Source organism: Dromaius novaehollandiae, chromosome 5 (assembly GCF_036370855.1).
Source record: "Dromaius novaehollandiae isolate bDroNov1 chromosome 5, bDroNov1.hap1, whole genome shotgun sequence".
NCBI lineage: Eukaryota > Metazoa > Chordata > Aves > Casuariiformes > Dromaiidae > Dromaius > Dromaius novaehollandiae.
This window is the reverse complement of record NC_088102.1, coordinates 16,551,945-16,573,690: the sequence shown is the minus strand read 5'-3', so window position 1 is coordinate 16,573,690 and position 21,746 is coordinate 16,551,945. Positions and strand designations below refer to the sequence as shown.

General features: G+C 34.5%; 1 protein-coding gene across 2 annotated transcripts in view; it reads right to left on the bottom strand.

Annotated features, from left to right (window-relative positions):
• ATG2B (autophagy related 2B) overlaps positions 1 to 21,746 on the bottom strand; it is a 43,345-nt gene continuing 21,599 nt past the window's right edge. The window contains exons 22-42 of one of the 2 annotated variants that reach the window (XM_064512109.1): positions 20,707 to 20,906; positions 19,723 to 19,803; positions 18,064 to 18,170; positions 17,687 to 17,779; positions 16,796 to 16,866; positions 15,669 to 15,745; positions 15,258 to 15,428; positions 14,605 to 14,746; positions 13,271 to 13,473; positions 12,048 to 12,274; positions 11,289 to 11,397; positions 9,540 to 9,734; positions 8,868 to 8,969; positions 7,124 to 7,202; positions 5,977 to 6,181; positions 4,930 to 4,999; positions 3,936 to 4,018; positions 3,307 to 3,428; positions 3,004 to 3,158; positions 1,803 to 1,952; positions 1 to 967 (exon numbers count right to left, since the gene is read on the bottom strand). In XM_064512109.1, coding sequence (XP_064368179.1) covers positions 737 to 967; positions 1,803 to 1,952; positions 3,004 to 3,158; positions 3,307 to 3,428; positions 3,936 to 4,018; positions 4,930 to 4,999; positions 5,977 to 6,181; positions 7,124 to 7,202; positions 8,868 to 8,969; positions 9,540 to 9,734; positions 11,289 to 11,397; positions 12,048 to 12,274; positions 13,271 to 13,473; positions 14,605 to 14,746; positions 15,258 to 15,428; positions 15,669 to 15,745; positions 16,796 to 16,866; positions 17,687 to 17,779; positions 18,064 to 18,170; positions 19,723 to 19,803; positions 20,707 to 20,906 — 2,873 coding nt within the window. In that variant the 3' untranslated portion in view covers positions 1 to 736. The remainder of the gene's footprint in view (positions 968 to 1,802; positions 1,953 to 3,003; positions 3,159 to 3,306; positions 3,429 to 3,935; positions 4,019 to 4,929; positions 5,000 to 5,976; positions 6,182 to 7,123; positions 7,203 to 8,867; positions 8,970 to 9,539; positions 9,735 to 11,288; positions 11,398 to 12,047; positions 12,275 to 13,270; positions 13,474 to 14,604; positions 14,747 to 15,257; positions 15,429 to 15,668; positions 15,746 to 16,795; positions 16,867 to 17,686; positions 17,780 to 18,063; positions 18,171 to 19,722; positions 19,804 to 20,706; positions 20,907 to 21,746) is intronic. The other variant, XM_026107690.2, reaches the window with a different exon arrangement.

Sequence of the window (21,746 nt, the reverse complement as noted above, 5' to 3'; positions counted from 1 at the left end):
TAATGCACATTACATTTTATTCACACTATAAAAAAAGCACAATATACAGGCCATATCCTTTAAAGTGCAACACAACAGAACATTTCTGCAACATTCAGGTTCTTCAGAGACCCACAAAAGTAGGAATTTAATATTTAGGAACAAATTCTGTTCATAGGTGTATCAACACTGAATCTAAACTCTGAATGGTTATTAAGCTTGCCCTTGTAAATGCCACGCTAAAAGCAATGCTTATGACCACTAAACAATATTACCTGCTTTCATATTACGTAGCCTTCATATCTCATGTCCAAAATGAAAGCTTTTATTGTTTTGTCAGTGAAGAGCATCTATAGAGCCCTTTAATAAAGACAGTTCTTTGACTATGCTGAAAAAAATATCTTTAAAGTGTACTTAGTTTCACCATACAGGCTACTGCCTCAGATGTTAAATCTACCATGAAAAATATGGTAAATGGAACGGAGCAAGCATGTCTCTGAGTTGGCAGTGCATGCTTTGCTATGTTTGGCACTACCTACCAAATGTATTGGTAACACACAGCATAAGCAAGTACCAATTTGCTTTTCACTTCATAAATATTTTTGGTTGGATGTTTTGCTATTAAATAGTTGAAAACCTTGTTTGTTCCTGAGATGAGCATAACAAAACAAAGTGAGCTCCATCAAAAGCTGCCAACAGGACATGACCTTCTGCATTTCCAGCCTTGCTACCTGCCTGCTGAGCCACATTTATAATCTCAGTCTTCCCCGAGGCGCCATTTCTGAGACTCTTCTTGACGCACATCTGGCCTGATCTGGTTTCTCATTCCACCTAAAACATTTGAGGTTGCCTCAGTTGCAACAATAAAAGGTTTCACCACAGTTGGTGGAATTTGGCGGAGGACTCCTCCTACTGCTCCAGTTACTCCTCTGTTTTCATGCTCACGAGCAGCAGTTTCATAGATGGTCTGGGCTGTGTCTGTAATCCCCTTTGAAAAATGAACAGAAATTAGCCACACAGAAAAAGCAAAACCAACGTCTCCTTTAAGGAGAGGCAACCTCTCCTTTTAGTGGCAACTTAAACTGCTCAGCAATAATAACCTTTGTGATTTGTATCAGAAATGTACAACTATAATTGGATAAATCTAACTTAGTACTTCTAATGAAGCCTAAAATAACACTTTTATGAGCTTACAGAAAAAAATTATTTCATGTAACTTCTGGTGGCACTCCTTGTGAGTAATGGAAAAAGCTGTGGTCTATTGTGCCTATTCCAAAATGACTAGAGTTAATTGAAGACTCCCCACCTGAGATCTAACTTCCTATATCAGGTAAAGATAACTAAAAATACAATACTAAAAGTACAATACACACACAAGTTAGCATTCTAATTTTTAATACATTGTCATGATAAAGACACAGAGCTTTCACTTGTTTTACATTAGTATTACGCTTAAAGCTCTAACAACCTCAACATATAGCAGTAACTACAGTAAAGAATCAGTTGTACATATCTCAAATTAACAGTAAGTGCACACATGCTAAGCTTTTGGATACCTGGTAGCACCATACACAACTAAAGAACACCGAAGTCCTATTCACCCTTATCTGCATAACACCTTGGCTTATTTCTGCTTCTTGGATTTTTCCATACAAATTTTCTGTCATTTTAAAATTACTGATGAAGACAGTCTTTTTTAAAAATTAAGCTCTTCTTCAGTTGGTACTAAAAATTTCTTAGCTTAAGCTAACACTTGTTATTTTATTTGCTTCCTTATGAGGTATAACTTAAGTTTGATTAAGAACAATGGCATTTGCACTCACCTCTTTTACTACACTATATGCTTTGGCCACACCTTCCCGTAGGTCTACTGGTTGATGAGCTAAACGATGGCGAGGGAATCGTTTGATCTTTTTTGTTTCAATAAAACTTGGCCCTGGAGATACCATGTCATACGCAGTTTCTGCAGCCGCCTGAAAATAGAGAGCGGATGCAAAATAACAGTAGTTTTACTATAGCATCAGATCACATTTCTAAACTATTCATAGGGTGATCTAATTGAAAAAAATAGTATCGTCAATTCTACAAATAATACTGATTTACATCAGTTTGAGCCTTTGCACAAGAACTTCTGGGATGAGTACAACTAACTATACATTAAGTTCCATAGTGAAGGAAACCATGAATGCTGTAGGTCTTGATAGCTTTTTTTCCCCCCTTCTTGTAATTGCTATTACTTCAAAGGCATCCTCCGACCTGTACGAAAACCTCAAGATAAAAATCAAAATGTTTAAACAATAGTCTGTTTTTCTTACAAATACATAAGTAAATACACAATTCCACTCGCATGAATACCACCACTGTTTTTCACCATATTTGTTCAAACTTAAGCACACATACGGCATTTGCAAAATAATCTGGTAAAACTATATTTTCATTACGTATTTTACTTTGAAGAATATAAAGCTATTATCTCTTTAAATCAAGATTACTTCAGGATTAAAACCAGAAAGGTTTATAGACTTTCAGTGTATTATCATTATTACTATTGCTTTTAAGTACAGATAAGCCAACATTACCAGAAAATTTTCAGAACCTATTACTGGAAAATACAAATAAGCCAAGAACTCTTCTTCCTTCATATCAGTGACTTTTTTCAGTGCAGCCGAGTATTTTAATGTTAAACTGTACAGAAAAATATCTCTAATGATAAAAAACATATTTTAGCCAAACCAGTGATAATAAAATGGGAAAAACATAGACAAAGGCATTATAAAAAACATTTAACAGTCTAGATGTTGGGAAAGATTTTAAACACAAGTTTCTAGACATTGCATTTGATACCACAGTTCTCACCTCACAGACTGCCTGAAATTTTGCCAATTCTCTGCTTTCCTATTTGTATAGCATTCTTTACACAGGATCCCAAGTTTAAATGTAGCATTAAGATATTAGCTTAATATAAAGCACTTTACTGCTAAAAGTTCTCATTTTATGTCTAATTCTAGAAGCAATATACTACACCTGTATAGTTTGAACCATTCTGTTTGTTAGCTCCAGTGCTGCCATTGCAGTGGAAGTACCAAAAGAAGCCGCTCCTCTTTGAAAGCCCCTTACAATACGGCCATCCTTTCGGTACTGCTCTATTGGTAACCACACCAAGTCTTTCAGACCTTGAACTGCAAACGAACACAGAATGCCCTATTTAGCAAGTTCTTTTGAATAACAGTATGCCTTGAGAAGAAGTAGTAAAAATAAGAGCTGACACTGTCAACTTTTTTTAAACCAGTGCCACATGTATCTGTATAGAAATAAGAATTAACTTACCTAACTGTACTAGTGAATGCATTGGCCCCACTCCTCCCAAAATTCCTGGTAGCTGGTTTTTTTTTATATCATTAATCCATTCACTGATGGCATAAGAGAACAATTTATCCACACCCAGCAAACTGAAATAAATAAAGTGATCAATATTTATAAAAAAGAATTCATTATTCACTGAAACCAAAAAAGTCATTTAAAGAAAGGGGAAGCTGTTTTTGAACGTCATATTCTGTTGCTCTTGGCTAATCCAACTCTTTCATGTGTACATGCCTCATAAAAGAAAAGTTTAAGACTGCACGATGGCATACAGCTTCGCAGAAAGCAACCATACAACTAAAATTAAGAGTTCAGCACTAAGATTAGCACATATATTAGATGATTTTCTTGAACTCTATACATTCACAGAGATTTCTTAATTCCAGTTTTTGTCACATTCAAAGAACAAATGTCCATAAATTACATTAGGCCTATTCAAATGGAAATACTGGTTAAAAAAATTTTTTAGAAAGCATCTTGAATTTTGTAAGTGCATCTAGGGAGAGATTCTGGATTTTGCTTGCTATACTCAGTTATTCACCATAGACAGGTCCAATCTGCAGTACTGATGTTATTTTACAATTTGATAAACTTACCCATGTCTGTAACAAAGCCTCTTCAATTTTAATTCTGAACAGTTTAATTGAGCAAGCCCAATGAGAATCCCTGCTAATGTTCCCTGTAAATGAAATATTTTGTTATCAGAAGAGTTTATTCACTCTGGGCAGTCTGTAATTTGAAATAATTTCATCATCTCAAATCTTTTGCATGCATTTTTATTTGTCTAAACTGATCCCCTCCCAGTCTCCTAAATGACACTAATTACAGCGCTGTGAATTATGTTACCTGAAAACTCGTAAAAGACAAACTCTGGCTTATTCAGCTACTCTGAGAAAAATCTTTCCGTACAAGAAGGCTTCTTGAGAAGTATGAAGATGTAACAACTCATGTAAACCTAGCTCTGGCATTGCTGTGTTCCAGGCATCATAAAGCTGCTATTTCATGTTACAATTTCTTTGGCAGCAATGCCAATTCAAGGAGTTCTCACCTCTACTTATATTTTCTCACTCTTGTGCCATAACAAGTTACAAACTTGGTTGTGCAAATATTTGATATCTGCTCTGCAAACTGGATTTAGTAACTAACCCATATTAAAAATAAACATGAGAAATTTTTTATTCTGCACCAGATTCTGAAGCCCCTATGTTGCTGGACTGCAGGGGAAAGAAACAGAAAGAGAAAAAAGGGAGTGCTTTATCCTGGCATTGAATGACAAAGAAAATGAAACACATAATTAAGGCATCAGGCAGTGGTATCACCCCTTGAGAGATATCACAGCTGTGCAAAAAGACTTTCAGCCAGTCACTGAGTTGCTAAACATGACTTTCAAGTCTCATTTTGAGTACAGATTAATCATACCTGGAGGATCTGTCGCCGGGTTTCAAAATAAGAGTGAAGCAAGACTAAGCTTTACTGGAATTTTAAGAAAGAAATGCTCTGCATTTCTCATCAATAACGAGTAGGAATATGGGGGGGGGGGGGAGGGGGGGGGATTTCTCTTCCTCTGCAGAATCAGCATTATAAACAAACCTGATCCATTGATACATGTTTGCCATGGTAATCGAGTCGTATTGGAACTTCTGATGTAAACCGAAATTCTCTGGAATATACAAAAGAAATTCTACTGTGAGGAACATAAACAGGAAGTAAACTGATCCTTTCAAAAATAAATCCATGGTTTCCTATCCTCCTATAGCCTTTTCTATAAACCACAGTTCCTCCAGATACCATTCTAGTGCATAAGTACTTTAGAGCAAGTATAAAAATCACAACAGCAAATTGAGCTTTTCTTGGTTTACTAATTTCAAATCAAGGTTTATTTATAATAAATGGAACTGTCCTGCAAAAGTAGTACTATTCCTGTAAATGAACATTTTCCTTCATTTTTTTTTTTTTTTAAGTGAAATTCACATTTGTGGGGGGAGAAGGCTGCAGTATTTCTATGGACAAAATTTATCCCTGCAACTGGAACTTATTAAAAACTTCTGCTAGCGATATCTGTGATAAAATAAAATCACAGTCATTCTCACAGTTTGGTTCTGCAATGCTTACAAAAGTATCTGTCGTTTAAAGTATCTATCATTGGAATACATGAGAAAAAACTTCTGCATAACAAGACTGCAATAACTTCTGCATAATAAGATGCAATCTCTACAGTCACTTTTTGGTCAGGACTATATTCAGAACTTTTCTTACCATACTTTAATCTCATAACTTTTCCATGATATCATTTTTGTTCATATACTTTCATTGCTGGTTATACTAGATCTAATTTACATTTTCAGATGCGCAGTACAAATACTGGTCTTTTTATTTATTTATAAAACACCGTACTTATTCTGTAGATAGGAGAGCTTTAATTGCATTTTATTTTCTTGTGAACAGTAGTGCACAAAAGTTAAGAAATTCATTAGTTACCTTCCAGTGGCACAAACAAGTATAGCTGATTTCCACAATCGGTAAATAAATAAAAAGACACATCTTGTCCATAAATTCTGAATGGCTTATCATGACACTTTCTTAAAGCATTCAGCAGAATAGCTGTGCTTTTCTGGAAATCTTGCAAATAAAATTTACCTGAAAAATACTGGCTGATCACTGTACGATGTCACTTCTTGTAAGAAATGATGATCATCTCCATTAACCACATCAATAGAATCAATGCTACCATTTTCATTTGTTTGCTTGTGTACTGAGAAAGAAATGACTGGACTTGGGTCCTTAAGGCTGCTGACATGTCTGGGCAAACTACAGGTAACTTCAGCACCAGGAGACTTCTTAACTAAGATAAAAAGAAGTTATACACAATAAACAGCCTGATATTTTTCACAGTGATTATGAAAAAGCCAGATTTATAAAATCATCTTATTATTAAGTTTTAATGCTAATTAATAGGAATTACTACCAGGACTATTAACGATACTCTCTTAGTGCGACAATATTATCATTCGATATTATTACAAGAGGCTTAATTTCAGGTTTATGGTACAAAGCCACTGCATTTTACTTAAAAGTCTGCATGAAGTGTTCTGAAGTTCAAGAAAGATTTTGCCAGCTCTAATTATGCATTGGCATAAATAATCCATTTTAACAGGAGCATTGCAAAGTACTTCATAGCCTATGCATTTCGGGATGCTGTCTCAACAGAAGTAGGTAAAGTGCAGCTGCTAACAAATTCACAGATATAATTAGTAGAGAAGTGCACTTTTTAATATAATACATTTTTTTAAATCAAACTTGGTGCAGTTGAATGAAAGTACTGCTTTAACAAACTATATACACTGTACTGCTTATTTATAAACTTGAGCTATATTCCTTCTCTAGGCATTCCAACTAAATTAAAGTGATTAGACAGACATACCCCTTCTTGCAAAAGGCAGCAAATAATGTTTTTGTTCTATCTAATTATAGCTCCTAGTATTATATATACACATTCTGCAATTTTTTCAGAATTTCTCATTAAATAAGCTCCAATTTTGGCAAAACCAAACTTGCCACATTGTGTGCCCGAATTCCAGGTGCTGAAGATCTTTGTCAGTATTAATAAAATACAAAACCATAAAACACTTCCAAAATTTCTGTGTTCTAACAAATTAATTATTAATGTTGAATTCTGATCACTAACTGCTTTTATAAACACACATGAAATTCACATGTGCACTTATACACAGGCACACACATTAAAGGAGAAAAAAAGAAGCTCTTTCCTATTATCTCACCATACCTTCAGGATCTGGAGTCACTAAAAGTTCAACTTCTGTAGAGAGGCTAGTGAAAAAATCCTTCAGGAAAAACAAGGCATCCTAATGTCAAAAATACAATAGAATACAATCAGCTTAAAGAAAGAAATATCACCAACTCTCTAAAAAAAAAATTACCCACAATTCCAGGTCTTATATTTCTATATGGATATGAGTCAAAATGTATTTCTTTATTTTGATCCTTTTTGATCCTCTAATGAATGCAGAAGTCATTTAGGAATCTAGGAGAGAAACTAGAAAGAACCTGTTGGTCATTGCTCCCTGCTATATATGATCTGATTCATAAGCTATTGAGCCATCTTAAAACTTCAGCTTGTTTTTCATCATCTCTGCTCCCATTTGGCCCAATCTTTTAATGGCTACAAACTCACTCCTAACTTCCAACCAAAAGGTATTCAAGGCCAGTTTATACTTATTTGTACTAATACTGCCAATGCAGACAAATCATTCCAGATCAGATCTCACCAGTGCTTCATTAAAAGTTATTAACACTTCTCTGGAGCTACTTAATGTCTTGGCTGTTACATCCCATTCCGTTTTTTGACAGATGCATCACACTGGTGCCTTATTCATCCTATGACTAACGATGTCTGGGCTTCTTTTTCCTTTTTTGGTTCCAACTGATAAGTGGACAGCTTAAGCAGAAATAACAAGAATTTCTAACATAAGTGCATGCAGCCCTGTGCTTCCAAGAAAAGTGTGGTTAATTTTGCAGAAGTTACAAAGATTACTTCTTTTTATGGTTCAAAATTCAAAGGATTTAGAAAAGTTATAAAGCGGGAACATACTTCGTCACAAGATGGCAGTATTTCCATGCTACTATTCTATACGAAATTATTACAAATCATATAGAGAAATATTTTCTAATAATACAGTGAAAACCTGGTATCCAATGTCTGTTGTGGGAAATGGGAGGTAGGTACAGTGTTCCTAATTGTGCTTTTGAAAAACACATCTCTTTGTAGAAGATAAATGAAGCAAGAAATGCCTCTACAAAGAGTAATAATTGCACTTTAAATCTGAATGTGCAAGAATACATAGTTTCCTTACCAATAAATAGAAAGAAAAAAAAAAAAAGAAGAACTGTTGCTTGAGTATACGAAAAATACTTTGCACAAAATGCTTGCTAAAGAAATAAAGTAAAACAATTTCTCCCATTTCTGTTCTTCAGGCCGCTGCAGGCAATAGCAAGACCAAAAGCTTCACAGCACAGAATCAGTCCTGAAGTATCAAGTGCCCTTGACTAAAATATTGTGAACAGCTTCTGGGTTAATGATTAACTTTTTTCAATTAACACCACCAAAACCAACTCACTAATGAACAAACCAAGATTGTTCAAGTATAAGCATACGCTTTTATAAAGTCACCATTTCAAGAAGTATAGAGGTCAACAGAAATCTCAGGAGATGAACTGGCATTTTTGAGGGAACAGCCAGCTCTATAGATGTTCTTAGTTTTTAAATTAAAAAAAGTCTAATCACTGTAATAGCTGGAGCACAAGGTAAGTTCTAACACAGACATAAAAAAAGAGAAGCAGAGATCCAAACATATGTGTGGTTGATCATAAATTAAAAATATCAAACCTAGAAAACAACCTCAATATAAAGAGTGTGACTGTTACACATAGAGTTTAAAAAAAGTATCAATATTAAATAAATGGCAAAAGTAGTTGGATTTTTTTTTTTTCTCCGCATTGGCACAACCAACCTGGTCAATATTGAGGCGAAGTGGCATTAGTGAAACACGTAAACAACATTCCTGTGGGGATCTGCCAGACTCTGGACGGACGTGCAATACTTTAACTGTTAACTGAAGAACATGGACGAGTTAAATAAAAAGTAACAACATCCACAATTATTAAATCTCAGAACACTAGCTAGGACAAACATTTACTGAAAACCCTCTGTCCTGCTAATAGGATTCCACTCACCAACTACAAAGCTAGTGTTGAACTGCAGTAATTTTTATGGATGCTATAACAAGATCACTGAAATAAGAAAACTCTAAAATACTAAGTTCTTTATAGACCAGTATGACTACAGTATACTTTAAGACTACATTTATATTGAAAAGTTTAAGCATACACATACAAACAGATGTGTTCCAAACCAAAACACTGGCAAAGTATTTCTGCACATCTACTTTTTTAAACTGACAGAATCTCAAAAACATTAATACCTGAAATACTAATATTCAAACTGCCTTTTTAAGTAATTTAATATTTACTAGGTCCAGAAAATAACTAGCAATGAGTAATATCACATTAATGTTCCATGACCTCATGTTCCTGCTCCTGCAAGATCAAGAAATCCATACAACTCTCAATGATGATGTCCAACCACAATAAATACAATAAATTAACATATTTCATAACTGTACCATGTTTGAATGCGCTTTTCTGGGCATCTCCTTACTACAGTAGAGATAGAGAAATTTATTCATCTGTGATGTAGCTAAGCGATCTCTGATCTCCAGGTCTTGAACAATAAAAACCTGCCGTGACACTGGCTGCTCCAATAGACTGGATTCACTTTCTGGCCCACTTGATGGGTATACCTCATGCTGGAATTTCACCTTTGTGAAAGAGAAGAAAAACAGCATGATCAGCCTCAGTGATAAACAAGTTTTAACAATAGAATACTACTAAAAAAATATAGGGACTTTAAAGTTTATTCCAATATATTAACTTTACAGGAATAATACTAAGGCTTCTGAAAACTAATCAGATTTTTGCACACCATTTCCTGTTTGTGGGCAGACTCATATTGTGGGATGGAAATTCAAGCTAGAACAGAGTCAGTTTGAAATAAAGAACAGGTTTTGCTTTTCATTCTAATATGGACACTGCTTTTTCCTCTCAGTTCGGTTGCAACTTTTCTTCTTTCTTGCATCATATTGAAGCCTGTACCAGGGAATCCAGTGATTCTTGAATCCTGCACCTAATATTCTTAAGAAAGTAATGTTTCTAATAGCCTTCTCATGTTGATGCTTGCAATCTTACATTCCTTTTTCTTTATTCACATTAGCTCATAGAAATTCTAATCCTTTACTTCTAAATTCTCCTGTTTTCCCCATCTCTTGATATAACTCTCATTTCCAGTCAGAGACCTGTGGTTACATACATATCATTCCCTGCCTTAATAACTTCCTTAGCATTCATTCCCTGCCTTAATAACTCCCATAGCATTCTTGTCTGCAGTGTAACGGAATAGTGAACATATAGCAAACAGAACAGTGGCCTCCACTGGACAGATACTAAGATCTTAAGAAATACTGTATTACTATAATTTCAACACAGAATATTAAACTCTTTTACCCTTTTTATCATAGTAGCATTTCTGTCTAGAAAAAGCTAAAGAATTATCAATTTTTTCTGGCAAATTTTAACTGTTAATGGGCTGAATTTTAAGCTCTAAAAACATGTACAGAATGTAAAAGGCATTTAGTTTTATGTAATCCCTTTCATGTTTATAGAAGTGATTGAGAAAACTTTATTTTAAAAAGGTGCTGTTACTGATCCATTAAATATGAAGATTGGGTAACTCCTTGTCAATATTCTACACAGAGACAGAATCAACTTAGCTTCTATGCTAGATTTGAGGCACAGGATTAAAAACCATCAGGAACATAATCATGCCCAATGGACACTAAGTAATGTTACTGGAAACCATAAAAATGAAGATATTGTGAAATGATAAATGGATATTAAATAATACCCAGTCATCAACTGGAACACTGAATGTCTCAACAGATATACATCCCAGTTATTTTCCTAAATCACTTTATTTCATAATAGCCATATCAAATCGAAGTAGAACTAAAGTCACAAGAAAACAGAAGAGCAGTCCTAAAAAATGATCAAACCAAAAAAACCTGTTAAGGATATTATAATAAACATCCTTCCTCTTTAGAAACATGTTTGTTCATCAAGTAAGCAATCCTGTTCTAGGAGAACAAAAAAATTATCTGTTAAATCAATTCTAAATTCACCATCTTCAACATGATTGCTTAGATGCACATAGTAATGAAAAACAGCCTACTCAATTCTAAAGGAAAGCTGATATCAAACGGATATGTAAAACTATTCACAAATGAAGAGTCACGGCTGAAGACTTTTCTATCATTCACCTTGCTTAACTGAATTTCCATTAGGAAGTCTGGGTTTCTTCCTCTTCCCCCACATGCTGTACTCCGTCCATGCCTTGTTGGCGTATGAGAAGGAGAACTATGGGGACTACTGAGGGGGGAAAAACAAACAAACAAAAAGGTACATTTTCCTAGTTTAAATTTACAGTCAGCTCATTTGTAATTCTAACTGTAAAAGCATGCACATGTCACTGGATTTTGCTTAGTATTATAATGGTTAAAAGAGAAAAATACTGGAAAAGAGCAGAAAATACTGAAAATTGCGTTACTGTTACCCAAAAAATACTTCCTTTTCTCCACTCAAGTTATGCATACTTGAGTAGAATTCTAGGTTTATGTTTCCCACCAAATTGACTTTCATAAAACATTTCCTTAATTTTGACTATGATAACATTAATTCCTCTTTAACTTACGTAATATCTCAAAACCAGACTCCAGCTATTACAGCGATAGTCTCTTGTGTCCCTTAAGCCCCAGTCTGCTAAGGAAAATTCTCAGAGAATACACTTCATTTTCAATATAACCTTACAAAGCAAAAATATCCCTTCATCCCCCCAAAACACCAAAACCACTTCCATTCATTCAGGTTAGGAGATGGGAAAAACATACTATGGTATCTGGAACTAAACTGAAAGGAACATTCCTTATGGAGAGGGAGGGATGGACAGAGGGAAGGATTATGAGGTTAATGTCACCATTCAATCTCAAATTCAAGGAAAATTAGGTATCTCAAACACTTACACGAAACTTTTAGCTGGAGATGTTGGTGGCGCAGTTCCAAAATCCTTTCCACCATAAAGATGCCAAATAAGAGAGATTTCCTTCACAACATAGCGTACCAAAGGAACAGGAAAATGAAGGGGAGCTTTGCTTGTATCTGTTTTTTTAATAGGCTGACTGAAATAATTTTCCTTTATGATAATTGCATCATCAACCATTACTTTTACTATTGGTTCTTCCTCTTTCTCCTAGTGGGGGAAAAAAAAAGTACATAACATTGAGAAGTTAAAAGTTCTTTATTCAAAAGTGTAATTCAACATGAAAAGAAAACAAAACTAAACTATTCTGTACTCTGTCTTCTGAAATTAATACAGTGTAGGCACAATACCTGTTCTCAGTTTAGCAATGATTCTTCTAAGGTAAGCTAAAGACAAATGCGCATAAAAATAAACTAGAAACTGAAAATAAGTTAAAAAAAAAAAGTTATCTGAATTGCAAAAGAATTAGAAAATAACATAGTAGAGCCAGAACTCCCATATTGGCATTTTTGGAAGTAGACAAGCTCAAAGATAACCAGGCAAATATAGCTTCTCATCAGGAACCCAGAACTACCTGTATCTATTAAGAGGAAGGCAACTAGAGATATTATGAAGAACATGAACACCTGCCATTTTCAAAGAGTTTGCCTATAGTTCTCTAAATCTTTTCATGCAGTGGAGATATGGTGGTATAAAGTGACACATAAGCTTTTCTCTGAGCTTTGGTCAGGACCTCAGGCCCATAAAAGCAATGAAAGCTTAGACTATATGAGAAATGAATACAGGATTAAAATATGCTCAAAGCTATTATTTTGATAAACACTGTATTTCTTCTTGCAACCTTTTCTAATTGTGCCATTATTACAGGTCAAAATGACAGTATTAAACCATGAATAAAACGTAGAAAAACTGCAAATATACTCTAAAGTAACAATCATATCAGACAAGAATTACATAATGCAGAGATAGAAAAATTATATATATTCTAAAATATCTGCCTAGTGCCTAAAATTCATGCCTAGTGATAACAATATATGAAATACTTTCCAAATAGAAAGATTACTGTTCTGTTACTTTGCCCACTGATACAAATATCACTAAGCAATCAAGAAAAAGCTATGAAGTCTAATTTGTGCACATCTTGCATAAGCTTTTCTCTAATTCAGTTTACATATGGGTATCATAGTAATTCTCAAAGCTTCTTACAGCGACAGAAACTTTGGGTGCAAAAAGAATGCAGAAGTCATCGCTTTCAGCGGGCACATCTCCCACTGCCTCACTTATCAGGTGATGAGTGAATGAAGCATAAGTGGGACTTGATTCTTGTGAGACATTTCCACTTTCATCTGGAAACAGGAAGAGATCTGAACAAGACGGCTCCCGAGCTTGAGAGCTGTCATCCAAAACTCCTGGGAGATGAGGGAGCAGGGGAGGAAAAAAAGTTTTAGTGAAAAAATCTTTACAAAATATGAAAACAAGAACAAAATAAAAGAATATTTAGTGAAAATATAAGTTACTTAAATTTTTGAAAACCGTACTTCATAGTAGAAATTGATTCAACATCTGATAAGCATAATCTCTTTATGATGTAATTAATTTTATCTACTGTATGATTGAAAGCAATTACAACAGTCGTAACTTGCTACTAGCAGAGATGAGCTGACAAAAATCAAGAAAAACTGTTTGTAAAAAAAACCCCACAGGTATAAAACAGTTTTTTGTGTCCAAGTGTCTCATTCATGTAGTAAGACCACAATACCTATAACTTTCAATACTACAGTGATAACTCATCTTCCACCATTAGAAAGAGTCTAGACATCAAAAAAACCGGATATTATCACTATTTGCAATACTAAATTAATTTCCAATTTTACTTTGGATTTAGCTCTAAACATGACGCAGAAGCTACAATCCTGTGATGAAATCAATTACCTTATTCTTTCTGCTAATTAAAATATTGCCTTATAGCTCTAAATTCTTTCTATGACTCAGTTAAACTGTTCCATCCTCCTGGATTGCCTTCATATGCAGAATAGAGATCTTTGATTCTTCCACACTGCAATATGCCCTATCAATTTACACCTGGTGGTGACTCATTCTTAGAGAATTTTGGGTAGTGACAGAGACCCACAAAGTCAATATCTTTCCCTATTGTTTTCAGCATCTTAGTTACGTATATCTGACCAGAACCTTAAATTACTTTTGCAGTACTACTGCTACAGGTAAGAATCTCATACTTGTTAGTCAGAAGATTTCATGACATTAAAGGTGTGCTCCCACTCTTGCTACAGCATCTCAACATATGCAAAACATTCAGTCTCACTTTCCTTTCTTAAAGATTGTATTAGCATTTGTCCAATGTACAGATGATGTTAAGATAGCTGTGTAGGTATAGTCTTAATATTTAGAATTTTCTCATTTTTCTAGTGCTTTCTTTCTCATTAATAGTATTAGCATTATTAACAGATACTAATATTTTGTATTTAACTTAATAAAGTATCCTTTTTTTAGCGGTACTTTTGTCCCCAGAGGAGCCTTACCATTAGACTCTGGCTTCATGGGAGAAGCAATCTGATAAGGCTCAATTTCCTCCATAGCATCACTCATCAAATCCCGTAAAATCTGTTGCTCTGATTCAGCAAGGACTGGTCCTTGGGAAGATGGTTGGCTGAAGGCATCTACCTATAAGGTAAGAATTATACATAGTCACATCTTAAAGCCAACTGCAATATGTTTAACATGACTTCGCTAGAATGGCTTGATACGCAACCGTTAAAGCGCAAGGAGTAATACCCTAATTTAATACCCTAATTTTATAAATGACGAATTGAACTGAAACTATGTGCTAGGTGATCCATAAAATAGCTTAGAACATTGTGGTTCAGGGTATTTAGATCATCAGAATGCTTAATTAAGAGCATGTGGACAGCTCATGTATGTCTTAGAACTTCTTCTTTCAGATAAGAATGAAGTACAGTAGGTAAACAGCACAAAATATTTTAAACACCAAGTATTGACAGAGGCAGAAAAAAAGGTAATATTTTACTCTCAAACACATTTTAAGCTATACACAATCAGTTCGCTTTCTTTGCAGCAATTCTCATATTATTTGGAAATAGAATCTGGACATCAGAGCTGACACATATTACTAAGAAACGTGTAATTAAATTGATGGCATTTTGTCATTTTATACCTTCATTTTTGGCTTGCTGACTCCAGATTTAATCTCTGTCTTAGCAGGTGGGTGTAAATCACCGTAACTTGCAATATATTGTATAAGATTCATTAGTGCAGCACAGGAATCAGAGCAGGTACGAATATGGATTACATCACTGGAACAGTGCAGCTCAAAACGTGGTTTAGTCTAGATAGCAATAAGACAGGAATATGTTTAAAACCAATCTGAGGTTCTATAAAAACAGCAATATATACATAGATACTTTTAAATTAATTTAACTAGTCAAAAGAGACTTTAAAAAAATAGTATAGGTAAACTGTGACAATCTCCCCACTTGCATAATATAAGCATAATAAAATCATTTTCAAATCACAATTCTGTCATGAAGATTTTACATTTTACTTTAATGTGATTACAGATACTTACTCTTTCCCCATCAGAATCAGATTTTACTGCTGTAATGGTTAATTCCAGCAGTCCCATATCCATAACACGAACATAATCTGAAAGTCAATAAGTAATTAAAAAGAGGAAGATGAATACTTAAGAACAAACATAATCCTTACTGTATATTTGGGGTCATGAAACCACTAGAAACAATATGAGCAAAAAAGGTGGATTTTTTGGTCAACACTTTTTTTATATTTCTGCATTTTTTTCTATCATCAGATTTACTCTTGGAGTTCAAGTTTCAGTTACTCAAAATAAAAACAGAAATCTTCAGTCCAATGTATTACTCTCCCGGCCACCACCTGCGTGCAGTGGAATCTCTAATGCATTTATCTTCATCCTATCCATATGAACTAGAGAAACATATCAACACAGAAGTTAAGTGACTAAGCATCCTAGGAATGTTTTAGTTGAAGGGCCACTTGGACACTTTCACATTGTAATAACTCTTCGGCGCCTTGGATAACTTATTTCCCCTCTTTCATATTTAAACAAAGTAGGCACATCTTTACACTCTCCTTCACTAAGGATCTCTTATCTCAGCAAAATATGCACATTTGTCACCACAGGGTTTAATTATTTCTACAATATAACTGTTAAATATCAAGTCAAGTGCCTTAGTCTTAAAAGTTGTTAGGATATGAATGAGAGCAAAATAGTTGTTATCTTTCTGAAAAGGAACCCGCAATTCCATGCCATAACACTCTTCAAGTTAAACCATTTAGAACTCATTTTATGAGCTTTCTTCAAGTTAAACCATTTAGAACTCATTTTATGAGCTTGCTCTTCTATGGAGATTTCTCTGTCTCAACTCAAGATTTTCAAAAATGCACTTTTTTCAATTACCCAACATGCAGCTGTAGTAACAACATCAAGGACTGTCAGGTTTCTGTTCTCTGACATGCTGCTGCATCTACAAATCAAAACTACAACTTACTTCCATGTTTTCACCAATACTACACTACTCGTTCATATTCAACTTGCTGCTTATTATTTTCTTTAAGAAGCTTCACATATATACGGAGTATTCTGGCAATTTTGTTTCTTTAGGCTCTATCAGAAATTCAACAATGGATCACAGTTATATCTAAAACATCCTTTACCTCTATGAAGGTTCACCATAACAGTGTTGCACTTGTCAGACAGATGCAAAGCAGCTTCATCTAAAATTATCCTTAAAAAGAAAAAAAATAGACAGACAGAGAGAACCAAACATGTTAAGGAAACACTGCGTAACCAGGCAAAACAGACAAGATTTAACTAATTTAGAAAAAAAAAAAAAAATTAAATACACATGTATAAAATCTATTGGAAACATATAAATATATATTTCCTATATAGTTAAATTATTTCAAACATATTTTAAATTCAAACTCTTCATTTTAACCTTTCATAATTCCCAAATCCCTAAGATAATTGTAGAATATGGATCTAACTATCTTAACTACAATTACTAAATAAATTTTATTCACATTTTATCTATTTGATCCTTATTTGAGTAACAAATAATGTTTTTGGTACATAGAGTCATCCGACTAACACTTTCTTTTTTTTTCCAATAAAATAGCATACATTTGTTTCCAATATACAAGGCCATTTATAAGGTTTTAGCAATAGAAACAATCAATCTGGGAAATGCTTCAAATCAGTACAGGTATAACAGAATGACTATTTAACTGAATTTTTAAGAAAAGTTACATTAAATATTTCCTTATTTAATATACTATCTCAATATAGTATAGATGTCCTCTAGTATAGGACATGTTACAACTGTATTAAAGGCTGCAGAGCTGCTAGTTGTTACTACAAGCAATCCAACTAATAATGTATTTAACCCAATAAAATAGAAAGATTACACATAAGCAAAGTACATTTCAAAAAGTCAAACAAATTTGATCATTTACACAATGTGTTTGCTTTCTAAATTAAGAAAGCAGACAGGCATTACAAGTTTTACAGGAATTTCCATGTTTCACAAGCACTTAAAATTGTACCTGAGAGTAGAAGAGGATTTATCTACTGCAACACTGCTGGAAATGCTGAAAGTTTCAACAGTAAGTAGAGATCTGACTGGCAAAAACAAGGGCCTAACAACAAGAGGGGTCAGGGGAGGAAAAAAAATATATATATGTATCAGTATTTTGCGCATATTTCAGAAGTGCTAAAGAAGTCTTAGAGGTTGCCTACTTGGAATTCCCCAACCCTAGGCTAGTGCTTATCCTACTTTAAATACATTAAACTGTAGGGAACTTATGTTAAGAAATTTTTCCAAACAGGTCTAAATAAATATTATTTACAATATGCAAACTGGAGCCTAAAGAATAAATACATGGTTGTAGTATCAAGTGATATATGCTCGGATTTTATTTACCTGTAATCAAGGGCACAACTCCACAGATGTACATGAAAAGTTGTAATTGTAGCTGGAGGATTATATCCCAAAACAGGCTCATCAGAAATATTCAGAAAATATAAAATCTAAAAATCACAAACATATTATTATAATCCTTCAATATGTGTTAAATTAACAAGCAATTATAAATTATAAAAAAGAAATTCCTTAACATTAAAATGCTTGATTGGTAGATATTTAAAGGTGCTTCCAAGTGTCTGAATACAGGAAAGCATTGAATGTAAACGGGGTGAAAGATACAAGAGCCAAACCGCATACCAGAAAAAAAAAAAATATGGAAAGGACCTAGCCACAGAACCTTAAGTGGCTAATTATCCAGCTACTCTCAATCTATTTCTAAAATGTTTCACAAACACAATCTCATTCATCATTCTTTGCCTTTGTTATGGTACTGTTAGGAATATTTTGTCTATCAGTAGCCTACTTTGTATAAAATAAATTCCTATTCCCCTTTACTTTTTGTTTGAGAACCATCATCTTTAAATCTCTCCCAACTCAGTTACAGTACAGAAGATAAAAGTTGGCCTTTAACCATTATCCCGAGCACAGTGCATACCAGCACTGTTAGTCTTTTCAATCCTTTCCTCTATCTAATCCTTTGGCTAATATTTTTTTTTCCCCCAAAGAGATACCAAACACATTTCAGGCAAGGTTCTCGACTCAGTTTGTGAGGAAATTCACTCCGCAATAGCAGTACAGTATGTAAAGTAGGCTACGAGAAGATGTAAGAACACCATGCAGAGAAGAAAGGAGCAACACTGCTGAGCCCAAAGCACTAGGTTCCTGTAGTACAGCCCCACACACACATACTACAAAAATGTATGTAAAATATGCATACCATATATACTGTAGCAAGACAGCCAGAATGACAGGGTTTACAGTCTGTAATTTGGCATGGTGTACATGCAAATACACACAACTATATTGCTACTCTGCTAATGGCATGTCCTAACTCAAACACCTCTATCCACAGCTTCCAGTTCTAGGTTCTCTAAAATGCCTGCTACGCTATACCTCTGAATCCACACATATCAATATAACCCTTTTAAACCAGAGATTTGCATTACAAACCTTTATGTAATCAGCTGCTTACTAATTCCCCAAAGTCTTCTTTTCCATTAATGCTATACAAACAACCTAAAACAGGAAACTGATAGGGAGAAACGAGGACTTGAGGAATGAAGTAAGCAAATGGGAGAAATGCAGAAATAGAGAAACCCTATCAAAGCTGCAAGTGTCAAGGGCTATTTAAGTACTTGGATAAAGAGAAGGGCAAGAAAATAATGAGCATTAGGCTATGGAGATTTCCTATCTGAACTCAACTTTTTAAACTTCCTCAAGTGGCCCTGGCAGAGATTTAGGATGATGAGATGAACTGCAGCAAATGAATACACAAATTAAAATTTGAGAACAAATCTATAGTCTATCAGTGCTATTGAAGAGCAACAAGAGAAAAAAAAAAAAAAGTAAAATTAACACTTGCAAGAACAGAGTAGGATAATGAGACAAAGGCTAACACCAAAATTTTTCACTATGGTAAGTCTGATAATTAATGCAAATATTAAAGCAATGACACTGAAATTAAAGATGCATTTGAGAAAACCGTAGCAACCTGACCTGTTCGTGCCAGCTTAAACCTGAAGGCAGTACTCTGTGCTGAAGGGTAGCTCCTCTTAGTCCAACAGCAACTAGAAATTCCTGTAGAAGAAAGTTGCACAAATTAATTTACATTAAATACATGACTATTTGAGATCTAGAATATGAAACAGTCTTGCTTCTGTTCTAGAATCTCCCAATTGTTTTGAAATAAAAAAAGGACTGGACCAGGTTTAGAAACTCAGAAGACATCCTTTCCTAAACAAAAACCCTGGCTAATACACTCTATTACTTGTTGTAACAGGAGAGTTTAGAAACAATGACAAATTTGGGGTGGTGGTGTAGGAAAATGATCTGTTCATTCATGCTGGGATTCTCCAGGAATTACCAGAAGTACAAACCTAAAATAGTCCTTTACTATGCTGTTCAAACCTGAGTCCATTAAGCCACTAAGATGCTGTGTTAGTCTGCAGATTCCTTCTCTAGATAACTCCACTAATCCATTTGTCACCAACAAGGCAGCTAACAGCTCATCTCTTAGCCACGCTAACGAATGTCAAAGCCAAACGAACCATTCTCATTGCTAGAGTGCAGCTCCAAGTAAGGAAACAAAGGCTGCGCATTTATGACGCTACCAGTAAGCTAACAAAAAGTTTTTAACTCTTTATATTTTTTCCTGCCTGATTTGGCACTAGATTAAAACTCAACTGAACAAAAACAAGTTTGAGTGAGAAGAAAAAGGCCAATTGGCCAACAATTACATTCATTAAAGAAATAAAGTGTGATCGGCATAGTGAAACATTGAACGAATTAGTAAATTATGCTGATACTTAAGTTTTACAATCCATCCAAAAGATTCTAACAGAAAATTACAGTTTAAGAAAGAGAGTGGCTCTGAATTCATCATTTCTTTACCTATGATCTTTCTAACTCCACACTTAGTGTTACCAGATAAACTGAGGTAAACCAAACAAATTATAAAAGCAAAAACTTGAAAATACAAACCTTTGTATTGCTCTCTAATTTATCTGACTGTATTTTGACTGCAACGGTCAGCATATTCAAACTGTCCGCTCCCACACCATCTGAAGTAGTCCTACTAAGACCATCTTCTTCGGAAAAACAAATGGTGGGTTCTAACCAATGGGGACGTATTGTACTGGGCAGTCGTACTTCAGATGAAGGCACAATCCCATCTACCAAACCTGTGGAGAGATTTTAGCATGAATTACCTAGTGCTTCAAAGCTGTTTGCGATTTAAGAAAAGCTAAGGAAAATTCTTTTCATTCTTAACGTCTCTAAAATGATTTTTAATCACCACCAACTCCTGTTAGTCTGTACATGTACAACTACAAACTGGGAAGGGGAGGTCACAGGTGATCCAATATTCTGAACCACGGTTCTACATAAAAAAGTTACATTCGACAATTTAACTTTTCTAACAAAAGTTGAAACAAAGGACAGGGATCCTCCATAGGGTTACATAAGGAGTTAGTAGTATGTCTCTTCTTTTCATTTTATGAGATGGTGCAAGATTAACCTGTAAACACACAATAATTAAGCCCCACGCTGAAAATCCACTGACTACCACTGATTCAAAGACATTTGAAGGGAAGAGTTTTGAAGTTTAACTATGTTCGTTATCAGCCGTACAGACTACATAGTCAACTTAGAATTCTTCACCTGCTGACTACAATTAGCAGCCTGAATTCCACTGCTGCAGAATATGCTGCACCATTTTAAATGAAATAACCACTAAGACATAGGAAGTGTGTACTTTTACAACAGAGAACAGACCATAGTTAAATTGTCAGAGGACCACAAAATCTTTAAAGACCAGCAGTTGCCAGGGTTACAGACCTGCAAATTTAAGTTGAAGAGTTAGCTAAGAAAACATAGTTATCATTAAGTTGTATTACTGTGGCAAATAGGGGCATTAGCCATGAACTACATACCTACTGTGACAAATGATGTACTATCAGAACAAAAAGACAGCATTTCTCCTAAAGAACTGCAGTCTCATCTCATCTCCAATTCATCCTGAA